Source organism: Hyalella azteca, unplaced genomic scaffold (genome assembly GCF_000764305.2).
Source record: "Hyalella azteca isolate HAZT.00-mixed unplaced genomic scaffold, Hazt_2.0.2 contig9432, whole genome shotgun sequence".
In the NCBI taxonomy this organism is placed as follows: domain Eukaryota; kingdom Metazoa; phylum Arthropoda; class Malacostraca; order Amphipoda; family Hyalellidae; genus Hyalella; species Hyalella azteca.
In genome coordinates, this window is record NW_025939504.1 from 22,026 (window position 1) to 35,516 (window position 13,491).

Here is a 13,491-nt window from a genome sequence, read left to right on the forward strand (position 1 = left end):
TCTTGCCTTCGTAATTAATATAATATATCGTATTCACATTTTATCTATATTAGTGCAGTGAAACTTGAAGGCCCTTACGTAGCAAACTTAGCCTCTTTGGACAGGAATTGTTAAAGTCTTTCTGAAATTTCTCTGCAGTGCAGCGGCGTAGCTATTTTTCTTTAAGAACTGTAAAAATATTTTATCACTTAATTCATATTTTGTACGAGGCGCATTTTAGACATAATAATTTGATGAATATTGAGAGAAATACATATTGCATAATGGCATCATTTATGCGGCAAAATATATGCAGAACCTTCAGTTCAATTATGAATTCCAGATATCAGATCTTTTTGTCATTCAAAGGTTACGAATTGTAATAATTGATGCCTTAATTATGTCTTTAAAGAATTCAGTCACATGGTTGGACAGTAGATAAAAAATAACATCAAAATACACACTTTTCTCTGTATTCATAAAGCTTTGTTGAAAATAAGAAGCCCTTAAGTAAGGTAATAAGAAACTGAACGAAGTTCTGAGTCCAGGGGATACAATTCATTAGGAACTCACTGCCGCTGACTTCCAGCCCCAGTCTCAATTCTTAAGCAAAACTACCCGTAAATTCAAGTTTAATATCGATCGAAGATGAAAGCTAAGCAATTTGAAATTTCATACTGAAAAGAGGAATGGATTGAAAAGTCACAATAACAGCGAATTTGTTGAACAAAACTTTGGGAACGAGCCGTTTGAAATGATTCAGAAGGCAGACAAAATACAAGTCAACTCTTTAACTCTTTAATTACTTATATGAAAATTTGCATGATGGCAATAATGTCATCAACAATTCATTGTATGAATTGCTGGTGCAGAGTTGGCACCGGGGCTAGTGAATACCCGCGCAGAGGTTGCCGGAGCCAAAGTAGTGGTCGCCGTTGTGGGGAACCATGGGCCGTAGAGGTCTGTCGTGTAGCAGACGACACCGGTGCTCACGTCCAAAGTGCTGACCGTGCTTAGGCTTGGGCTTCGAACAAAGGCCTTACTCCAAGAGCTCAACTGAAGAACAGGGGCTGGACGTCTTCACCACAGGATGTCCTGGCGCTAAATGGTCGCAGAAGACGAGGCAAGGATTATGCGTACCCGCGGCACCCTGTGAGTTGTTGTTGCGGAGTGCTGCAACGAACTGCCGAAAATTATTGGAAAAAAATGTGAAGTCTTTTCTTTCTTTCTAATTTATTACAGGCAGCTATTTCGATAATATTCAATGAATAACACCAGAGAAAAATTGAGTTCTGAATAAGAATACTGTGGAGAACAGACAGGCCTTTCTACAATATTCGAATAACACCTGAATGCAATCATATAAAAAGTAAAACACCTGAATAAAATCATGCATAAGGACCGAGTTGGCGTGGAAGGAAGGCAAACTTGAGACAGACGCGGAGGCAAAATGTATTCCGTCACTGACGCGATGAGACGTAGCAGGCGCGCCATATAAATGGAAATGGGCACAGCTGCAGGTGCGTTCATGGATAACTTACTGGATCCAAGGCTGGAATAGAAATAAGCATTTAGTTTCCAATGCATCGCCACCGGTAACAGTTGCTACCAAAATTCTGGTAAGAGTTGGAGCAAAAATTCCGGTAACAGTTGCTACCAAAATTCTGGTAACAGTTGCTACCAAAATTCTGGCAACAGTTGCTACCGAAATTCTGGTAACAGTTGCTACCAAAATTCTGGTAAGAGTTGGAGCAAAAATTCTGGTAACAGTTGCTACCAAAATTCTGGAACAGTTGCTACAAAAATTCTGGTAAGAGTTGGAGCAAAAATTCTGTTAACAGTTGCTTCCAAAATTCTGGAACAGTTGCTACAAAAATTCTGGTAAGAGTTGGAGCAAAAATTCTGTTAACAGTTGCTACCAAAATTCTGGTAACAGTTGCTACCAAAATCCTGGTAAGAGTTGGAGCAAAAATTCTGGTAATAGTTGCTACCAAAATTTTAGTAGCACTTGTTACAAGAATAACTGTAACAGTTGTTACAGGAATAACGGTAACAGTGGGTAACAAAATATCGGTAAAAGTCGTCATTGCGTTAAGAATTTCACTCGTAATTTTGGGCCTTATCAATTTAAGGGCAGATTAAATCTTAAATTCATATGAAAATTGATTAAATATATGAGTCTTGAAAACCCATTGCGCTCACTGCAATTTTATGTCATTAATTAATTAATTAATTACTAGAGTTTGGTTGCTTGTTGAACGTGGGAACCATTGAGAGGCCAACCTCCTTTTTTTGTAACGATGCCGGCAAATGCCGACGCATGTATAAGGTATAACGCGATCGATGATCAATAACAATTTTCTTTTAGGAGCACACAGCTTCTCCCAAAGATCTTGGTCCACTTTTGGTTACGTAAATCCAATCCCAAATTGAGCCGGAGATGAGCCGGCCAGTCGTTGGTTATTCATCGGCCATATGTGAGCCTCCTGAATTGTTTTACCAGGCCAAAATATTCTCGATTGAACATTTTTAAGTCCCGACGGCGCTGGTGCATCTACTTAGTTCAATGTAATCCTGGGTTTATTTTTCTCGGAATACTCAATATCCATGCTGTCCATTTGTGTTTCTTTAAAATACGCACGAACTATGCTACTTAATAAGGTATTCTGTAAATTAATGAAAGAAGAGTAATTATTATGCAAAAATATCATCATAATACAACTACATATTATATAATCTAATTCTAAATTAATCGTGACATAAAACAAACAAACACGTCCCGAAACAACACATTAAAAAAACTGTATAACCTTTACTGTGGCACTTAAAAACAATAAAATTTGTGAGAATTTTTCTAACAATTTTGTACGCAGAGAAGCGCTATTGATGCATGAGATGCATAACAATATCACAGCGATAAAACTGTGTAATAAATCCAAAAATATTGAATTATCCATTTATGCCTTGCTGTTCACAGGTGATCCAACGATTTTCCGTAAATAAAGCAATTCCATTACTATTTTCAAAACATATTTTTTAAAAGCAAATATGCAAATGTAATGTAAATATTTACTCGTTTTTGATTGAACGATAAAATATATTTAGGAAATGGTAATAATTTCGAATCCGACATTCCCAGACGAGATCTTTATAGCAGTCCAGGGTTTAGCAAGTTGTGTCTCCTCTGCTGTGACCACAAACAAAGCTGCCTAGTGCCTACTGGCCACTGGCCAGTCTAGTTCTGTGTAAGGTGATGGATGCATTGGTGGAGTGACACAGGTTCGTGGTGAATCAAATCACAGTTCCAAATGTCAGCCTTGCTGTAAAGAAACTCAATAAAATAGTGAATATTTGATTAAATTAATTGTAAAAAGTATATTTGCTCTATATATTAGTTCCGGTTGATACAAAATGTGTGATAATATTCTTGCTTAAAATTTTGTTCATACAAACGGTAGCTGGCAGTGATTTCCCGCTAGGCCTACCCATTAGCACTCGCGTGTTGTTGACATCGAATAATTCGTAAGACAAACATTCTCTGTGTTATCATTCTTTATTGACATAGAATTACCGTGTAGATCAATGAAGAATGAAGATCAAATTCGATGGTGTTTTCGCCCTTATTCGTGAAGTCGACATGAGGCATGTGCGACGTAGGTGCATAGGCCTCTACCGCTGCGTGCCATATGTAATTTTCCAAGTTTTTATTTGGTGAATATTGAAGTGCCGAACTTTCTGAAACTATTTTTAAGTGTGTGTATAAATCATTGAGACTTTTGAAATGGCATGTTTGGTGATTACGATATTCGATTATACATCCTGTGAAATAGTGCAAATGATAGCTTAGTGTGATTTAAGTAAATTCATGCCAATTGAACCACTCTTTGGTGCATGTGAAAGGCCTCGGCTCCCAATACGTTAATAATCCTATTAAAATAATAGCGGTTTCACGATTATTTGGTTATTAGAACTGTCGTTGATTCTGAACATCGCAGAATTTTTACTGCTTGCTGCGGTATCGTACACACAACTCAGTGCTTCAATTTTGTTTTTCTTAAGAGCCCGGACTCCTCGACAATTTTGACCAGACAGTTGCAGGCATGGTTGAACTAGTGTAAGGTTGACCCATCAGAAGCCCATTTTTGCGGATGTAGTTCGTTGTTCGCCTGTGACGTCACTGATCTCAGTGACGTCACGGGCATTAACCAATCACCGAAATGCGATCAAACCAGTCAACCAATCCGTCAAGGGAATGACGGGTTTGTTTACGTTTCTTGATCTACGTGACGTAACAAGTAAGCTGAACTGAAAGACGGAACTTCTTGTGGGTCAACCTTATATAGTTCAACCATGGTTGCAGGTAGCCGGGATCGAACCCCTAACTTATTGATTCAATCATGGCACCCTGAGCTGTAACCACTGGGCCACCCTGTATGTGGGAATTTGCCCCAACTCTTCTCCATTGAAGTTACTGGGGAACCACCAACAGTTGACGTCAAAATTACACTTTGAATCTGACTAGCAAGTTTACTTCGGCTCAAATGCAAAATCCGCCAGTGCTTGGGACCCTTTTCTTTGCCTGCACAATGATTGGAACCTGAGAGATGGACATTATTTTCTAATTATATTTTCAAATTCCATATCTGCCCCCTCTCATTCATTTATTTTATAGCCAATTGAAAGAGAAATTCTGGAACTAAAAGTCACCGATACACCACTGGGGTTTATGCGTCGTGTCTTTAATAGACAAATAGAACAGAATCGTCAGGTGCAGTACCACTTCTTATTAAACATGGAACTTCAAATTCAGTAGGAAATTCTGTATTTTATATTATTTAAGAATGAACTAAGGCTTTTAGAAATAAGTAGAACTTGAAAAGTAATAGGCCCGGAAACACGGATGTTGAATTCGGCTTTTCTTTCAGGTACATATTTACTATTCCATTGCCGGCTCATGACATTAATTGAACAGAAAATTATTCAGTTTTTCAAATACCGTGTCATTTAAATCGCATTATTATTCAATATATGTACTCGTTAAACATTATTTTGTATCATGTTTTCAGTATTTCCTGACCAGAATTGATGGAGTAACGAACGTAACTGCAGCAAGTCTTCGAATGACTCAGTAGCGTTCACCACGACACGCACCACTAGCTCGTCAGAGGTACCACGTGACGACGAGAAGTGCAAGTCTGCCTGTCCAGTGTCTAGTTTCATTGTTATTAATGTGAATAGAATTGATCGATGCGCACCTAAAGGTGTATGATCATGCATGTCAAATATGTGATCAGCCACCCAAAAGTCACATAGAATATTTTTTTGTGCGTAGTCGATAACGGTTATCCTCAGTGTTGATTGCATTCTCTGGTTACCGCGAATTGCCAGTTTTACCCTTAATCGTTGTGATTAACACTGAGCTTGAGCAGATAAAGTAAACGGGTCAATTTAGCGACACGAATTTTGAATGAGCGGGTCGATCATTTTTTTTGACACAAAGTTTTTTGGCAGACATGCACAAGCATGGATGTTTTCTTATTAGTCATTCTGTGCATTCGACGCTATTCTGTTGTGCATGATATTACAATAGAATTAATCGATCATTGCAGTGCGAGCATTAAATCTTAACAATTCAGAATCGTATCTTTTCGCCTATTAATTATCAAAATATCTACTATTCACTGCATAACCTTGTAATATCACAATTGTTTTCATCGATAATTCAGCTTAAATCTTTGTTCCTTGTCTTAAAATTATCAGGTTCTCCTGTCCTCATTGGTTGCCGTGATGTATGCCCTGGGGTGCTACTCATATCAGCCAGTCCGGCTGCGTGACGCCGGCCCCAGTCCTGCTGTCCCTGAGAAAGTCCGCTCATCCAAGCCACGCAAATCAAGACAGGCTACTGTCACTTCGAAATCTAGAGTAATTAAGGAGGAACAGAAGACGCCGGTCCTCGCATCCAATATGTTAAGTGACGACATCCCATTGTACGGACAGACCGTCAAACCCGAGACTAGTTCATGCACAAGCGACACTAGCATGAACATCGACGACTCTCACTTTGCTGCAAGTCCTGAGTGTCAGCATCACTCTGAGTTCAATCCAGATATCCGCTTTCCGTCGGAAGCTTCGCCGCCTAATGGCCATTTTAAAATGGACGAATGTACAAGACAACTGAAGGATGAAGACAATTGTAATGAAGAACATGATGTTGTGTCTCAGAATCAAGACATAAAGTTGAAAGCAGTCGTCACTACAAAATCTATTCTAAAAACTAACTCCAAGTATCCATTGACCGACAATAAATCTTGGGCTTCCTCTGATTCAGTTTCGAGTTTTGCTGTTGCAATTTTTGTTTGGTTGTGGGATCGCTGCTGGAACGAGATTTTAAAAACCGAATATAAAACGAGGATCGAACTCGAGGAAAATAAACAAACAACCTGCCCAGAATCCAAAAATTATCTCAAGGCGTCGACAGAAGATGAGTTGAACGATGTCGGATGTTCATCAGGGTCGAAGTTTGAAGACATTGATCACAAACTTTGCTTAAAAACAGAAGTAAAAAAGGTTACTTTCGCAGAGCCGCTCGTCTCTTCGGTGCACACGTACAAGTATAGACAAAAACAAAATAAACGAGATATCGAAGAAAAGCGATGTGAGCCTTCAGCTGTTCAGAATACGCTGTAAAACGGACAAAATAACTCGCGCACGTATCTTAATAACCGAAATCATCTGCCGATTTCAAGAAACTTATGCTTAGTTTTTAAATGTTTTACCTAATTTTGGCAACCTTATTAAGGTACTTGAGTCAGAATATTTTACATGTGCCAACGAATTGACCGAGTAAGTGGCAGTAGTAAAAATCACTTTGCTACCGACTTCCTAGCTGGATAGCCCTAATTAATTGACACTGTTAATACCCTTGGTAGATATCAGTCACTTTTATCTGCAGAAAGACCGAATACTGCTGCCACTGGCACAGGATGTGATTTTATTGTCATCAAAGAATTGACTGCACGAAGAACTACCTAATCTTTGATTACATTTTATGTGTTTTGTATCGTCTTAGTTTTTGGAACTCTAGTGTTAAATGTTGTTTATTAACTCAAAATTATCATTGATACTTTTGCCTCCAGTTTATCTTAAAAAATGTCAATTCAAATGCGATTTTACAGTTTCAAATTTTTGTTGCCACTCTCGTTTCAGATTTTTATAAAAGAAGCAACCAAGTTTGAGAATCACATTAACAATTTTTATTTTATTTAAAATATGTTTCTTAACTGATTTAAAAACTGCAATAGTTTCCAATTTGTTGTAAAATAGCGAATAAAATGTTCCCGGTCTGTGACTTATCCCCCCAAATTTCGTTTGCATGATCGATGAATATTATTATTTATTAATATTAACAAATATTGAGAGAGTTTCAAAATATTAGCTATCATCATGCATCGCGGACACGATAGAGTGAATTAAAAATTGACAGACTAAAATAGGATGTTCTTGAGATTTTATCCTCCTGGGTAAACAGCCTTTGTAAGACGCATTTTCACTAGATACATCAATATGGTTTAACACGTTGCCTCCGAAGTGGTACGTATGCGTACCACGACGTGTATTTCTCCAGTACGTAGTGGTGCATAAATTCATAATAGTACAAAAAGTGAAATAACGGTACATGATGAAGCAATCGAAGTCAACGTATTAACAACGTAAATTTGTCTCAATTACGTACGTGACAAATTGGAAATCCCTTTCATTAGGTCGTTCAATAGCAGACCTGAGCCCTTTTACAGCCGAAGGCTCTAATGCTTCTTGAGGCTTTCGTTCTGCCACTACACTAGCTGGTATGCGGAGAACTGATTGCCTCTGCATAAAGTTCGTAGATTTTCCAGAAGGTGTTTTTCGTAAAAAACAGTGCCTTCTTCAAAAGTTGTCTATGTCTTTGTGTATCGTCGCAGTACGGGAAGTAATTTAATGTGCCTATACGTCATTCACAATCAGGTACTGATAATTATCATCGCGAAGTTTTACGTATTAGATAATTTTTACTAGCTTCAGCAAATGACGCCGTAGCAACATACACATCTGTAAGTGCAGTAATACAGTGCGACAGATTGTCTCCACTTCAAAAAAGTTAATTAGATCTTCTAACACGAATGCGCAAAATCTCGAGGGTCCTGTAAAAGGGTCCTAGAGTTTTTTATTGCTACAAGTCCTATGGGATTTGCACCTTTGGGCATTATCCTTCACTCCTACCACCGAGCTTGTGATATTTGACATATTTTATATTAGTTAAATAAAGTTGCTATGTGCTTCTCAAATTTTCAATAATGTGTCTTGTAATGAATGAGTACGCAAATTTGTGACTTGATCAGTTCCATCTCTTGAAAAGCAAATCAAGCTTTGTGATCAAACAAATTAATCTCGCTGAAAAAACGCGATTCACTTCCCTCGACGATCTATATATGCCTAATTAAAACTGAACTGTTCGGCCTGCCGTTGGATCTCTGTTCTTAGGAATATTACTTATCTGTCTTTTTAGTCATTAGTTCATTAGTTTCATATGATTTTTCCATACTCCTATTGCCAAGTTAATGAACGATAGTTAATGATATCGGTTACAACGCCAAGGGTACATTTATGGTGCACCCTTGTAAGGTTTTTAAGGTTTTTATGAGCGCGTATGCTGCCTTTTTTTCAAAAATATTAGTGCTTTATTTTTATTTTTGTGCCCTTCAATGCTTATCTACTCAAGGTCCGACCCCTGGTTTTCCCTTTTAAAAAATTGCGTAGACTCGTTTTAATTACTGTAATTTTTGATTACTTTAATTAATTAATTTTAATTAGAGCATTTTAAGATGCCAACTAAAATTCTGAGTCAGAATACGCATTCTGAGTTGCCACCTAGTGTTGAGCTCTCCGTTATATTCATGACGAGGGTCTCGCCGCGGCCGTCAGCCAAGTTTCCTCCAGGTCCAAGGTGGTCCACAAAACGAATTCTCTCTCAAAAGCCAGCAGATCATCACATATTATTTCCAGTTGAGCGCCTACTGGTTTTCCTGTCTCGATACGGTAACCACATTCGTCATAAGAAATTAACGCAAACGAAGTTGGCTCATTTTGACTCTCTCGAGGTACTAGATTGTACATTCCTTGTGCAAGCATTGTCAGTCACATGAATTGAATTCGGAATTTTGCATATTTTATGTTTTTGAGGCTTTTTCTTTCATTATGTTCCGTTTGATTTCCGTTTTCTAGCGTAGAATGGACACAGAAATTGAATTTTCTCATTTAAAATGCTCGGTAATTATTTACATTCACCCGCCAAGTCAAAAAATTCCTCCAATCCAAATTCTCCAGGGAAAGAGTTCGAAATTTCCTTGACCCGCCCCTATTTTTGTGTATGTGGAGTCTGAGAACATACCGGCTGAAACTACATATTCAGCAGCAGTTCATTACCGAGGCGTCAGACTGAATTTGGTTGGACAAAAAAATTTCCTCCGGAGACGAGCTTCTGACGGCAATTCTAATATTGTAATTAACGACGTTGAGAATTATACATACCGGAACAAAATTGAACAAATTTGAAGCATTCCCTAATGTGAAAAATAGAATTTGTTCATTAAATTATAAACAATTGATATGAACCCATTTTAAAATTTGTTTGCATAGTTATTAACCTGAAAGCTCACAGTCTTCAAGCAAACTTCGAAACGTTTTGGGAAAATTTGATGTAATTTTCGTTCGATCAAGACTCTAATAATCCTGCTGTCGTGTTTTTTTGTCAGCAGCATGTCAGGAGAAAATGAGATTGTTCAACCACTCTCAGCCTTCCGTAAGAATTCTTTAGTTGGAGCCATAGAATCCAATTTGTCTAAAATTCAGTTCACTGGTCCTCATATGGTAAGAGTACAACTCTGTCAATTGTAAATTTTTTAATTGATTGAACTATCTATGGAAGAACGCGACGAATTTCGACTGATCATTAAAACACTGAACATTTCACCTTGCTTCGCTGCTCGTCTGAACTTATACAAAATAACTTTCAGAAACTTGCATTACGCCACGTAATCTACAAAAATCGCGAATCTTAACAAACTCGCATGAGTGAAAGCTTCGATTTAGAAAGACCTTGTGACTATGCCTGATTAGAATCAGGCCTGATTACTGATATCCATCGTCATTGTTTGGGCATAATCCAGCGTTTTTTTATCAAGAATGAGCCTTATTATTACGTTCAAAGGAAAAACAAGGCTCGATAAATACTTCTCACTTTAGTCCATAAATTTGACCCTGCAGCTAACATGCATCTGCTCGCTTACGAACAGTCGAAAACGCGCCCAACAGCTTTTCAAGCTAGGCTTGTATTCATGCGTTTATACAGGGTGGGGCAAAACCGATTGGGCAGTTTTGAGGCGAAATAAAAGAGTAAATGGAGGTACATAAAGAAGAAAGTTTATTTTCCTCGAGGTTAGCATAACATACCATTTAGAATACTTATGATTTGAAAACAATATCAGGAAGATGGTGGCCGTTAGCTGCAACACACTGTTGGAGTCGTTCTCGGAAGTTTCCTACAGCACGTTCACTCATATGGCAAGGTATGGCCACAACCTCTGCTACAATAATTTGTTCCCTTAGCTTTGGTAGGGTGTGAGGGCGACTTCCTAACGCCCTTTCTTTTAGATGTCCCCAAAGAAAGATATCGCAAATGTTCAAATCAGGTGACCTCGCAGGCCACTGTGAATCACCACTCAGAGACACCAGATGTCCGGGAAACATGCGTCGCAAAACATTGAGTGACATTCGGGCTGTATGAGCTGTAGCCCCATCCTGCTGGAACCACACGTCTCCCAATGCTTCATTTTAAACAATGTTTTCCATCCTGGGCTGCAAGAAATTTCGTAACATTGCAGCATAGCGTTCAGAATTCACTGTCACGGCTACGCCCTCCTCCGAGAATGACTCCAACAGTGTGTTGCAGCGAACAGCCACCATCTTCCAGATATTGTTTTCAAATCATAAGTATTCTAAATGGTATGTTATGCTAACCTCGAGGAAAATAAACTTTATTCTTTATATACCTCCATTACTCTTTTATTTCGCCTCAAAACTGCTCAATCGGTTCTGCCCCACCCTGTATTCAAGCTATTTAGAAACGGAGTACCAATTTCAGATTTATTCTTCATTTTGCTCAGATTAGATTTAAGTTTAAATGATCGAAAACCTGAACCGAACTTTCTTCTTGCTTCAATAGTAACAAGTGATCACGAATGCCACGCCGTCAAGGAAGCTTTTAGTGGCGCAGAAACTCTGTATCTCGATCCGCTTAGAAGATTTATCGTTCCTGGTAATCTGGAGAACTAAGAAACGTTAACTTTGGAAATCATTTTCAAAGATTAAAGTCGTGAGTGGTCTTTGATTTCTCCATGAGTATAAAGAAAGAGCTAATTTTTTATACTAGCCATGATCTTTAAATAACTTGACATTTCATCTGTGTCGTTAACGAAACATTTTATTTTTACATCCAAATCACTTAGAAAAATTGTCGGGAAAACTTCCTCAGTTGCTTGTGCTTACCAAGGAAACACACGTTGTCGCTGCATGCAACACGCATATGCACCTGTAATTTATCGAATCGAAGTACACATCAATACTAACTAATGCACGCTAGCAGTCATCGTCTCCATTTAACATAATTCCCTTGGTAGAGCATTTTAAAAAATGTTTAGCTCACCGAGCCGAACTCGCAGGATAAAGATTTCAAGGACGACATTGGTGGCTTTTGTGTCAGCTCGAAAATCATTAAAGTGATGCTCTACCTTCTCCACGTCCGACTGACAATACTTCTCCGTTAATAATGTCGCAGTACTTGCTTGATGTTATACTTTGCAATACGAAATATTCTTTGATGATTTTGCTGGCATGAAGTCGCGGTTGATAACTGTTTGTCTGTTCAGGTCGAGTGCATTATTTTAGGGAAACAACTAATGCATGATAGCAATGTAATGCTCACAAGATATTTCGTTAATTCGAATCGAGATATAAAATGACTCACCAACAAAAATTGAATTTCCATATTCATTAAGCAAAATATTTTAATAATCGTGTCCCCTTAAGGGCTGAGCGTACAGAAGACTTTTTACAATATTGTCACAACTCTAAACTGGTCTCTATGCGCTGTGACATATGACAATTTACAAATCTTTTGCTGTCTGCGTTCTGGCAAATTGACTTCGTCAGCATCAAAGGAAGCGATAGAGTTTTAAATTTCTGTGACAGAGTATTTAAAAAGAAAATATGTTCAGCGTTAAATCACAACTTCCCCCTCTGTCAACAAAAATCTATTGTTGAAAGGATTGCCCATATATCAGCTTGGAAATATATCGATAGTGTTACACATAAAAGCATTTGAAGCGGTGTTGACTTTAGTTAAGGCTATAATAGTATTTGCTTAGACATACCATCATCATTTGCTTGGACATACCATCATACCCCATACATACAAACCCTATTTGAATATGCCTATCTAGAATGATAGCACAATTTATACAATTTTGCGTAATATTTGAGCAATATGACGAATCTTCATTCCAGATTTTCCAATTTAATATCTATATTTTGACCATAAGAAGGATAATAATTCTGTTAAAAATTAAATTAATTAGATAAGCTGTCTTTTATCAATACAAGTTCGCCAGGGAACTCGTCATGTTGATCGTTTGTCAACTCATCTTAATATTGTTGGAACACTCAAGCTTAAGCAATGAATTGTGACTGGATTGGTTGATGCATAATGGCGAAAAAATAACTATTTCTGGTGCATAGAAATTAACGTGAGTAATGGATATAACTTTTATGAATATAACTCGCTAATAATACAATATACGTCCAACCGCCTATCATCAATGAACGGCAGATAGGTCATATTGAAATGCACCATTAACAAATAACTCCATTTTATTTTTATTTAACAAGAAACATTCGTAAGCACAGCTTGAACCACACTTGGATCTTTTGATCCTTTGTGAGTGCACAGAGGCTTGGCAGGGGCTCCCGGACGTTTAACCATTTAGTATCGTTTTGGCGACTTTAATAGTTAAAAATAGAATTTGATTGAATAAGCTAAGCCTAATTTCTGCATCATTCGCCTGTGTTTCCAAAAATTTCAGGAGGAAAACTATTATTAAAAACTATTATTCGAAGAACTTAGAAATATCGGCGAAAATAATCTGAATTTCACACTCACTACGAAAGGTGGAAAAGAAACAAGAGTTCTCAGATGAATCACATTTATTTCCCCACTTCGTGATGGAAGTGCAATGAACAAAATCACGGACATTGTTTTCAGGGTCACAAATAGGAACACGTAACAATAGATACATTAATTACAATACACATTCATGGTGATTGATATGCGCCGTCATTGTTGTTTCCTCCTGTCGTTCTAATTCCGCACTCCAATATTAGAAATCGTTTTTAAAATTTATTTCCGATTCACTTAATCTTCGT

At 37.8% G+C, this 13,491-nt stretch overlaps 1 protein-coding gene across 1 annotated transcript; it reads left to right on the plus strand.

Annotated features, from left to right (window-relative positions):
• The first annotated feature begins 5,066 nt into the window (after nt 1-5,066).
• Nucleotides 5,067-7,313, plus strand: LOC125178391. The gene is made up of 2 exons (XM_047882025.1): nt 5,067-5,146; nt 5,740-7,313. Exon 2 carries the CDS (start codon nt 5,767-5,769, stop codon nt 6,664-6,666), a length of 900 nt encoding a protein of 299 aa, XP_047737981.1. The 5' UTR covers nt 5,067-5,146; nt 5,740-5,766; the 3' UTR covers nt 6,667-7,313.
• Nucleotides 7,314-13,491: the final 6,178 nt, after the last annotated feature.

What these genes read in the sequence shown, in the direction of transcription:
- LOC125178391 (XM_047882025.1), top strand. Translation starts at nt 5,767, where the DNA reads ATGTATGCCCTGGGGTGCTACTCATATCAGCCAGTCCGGCTGCGTGAC.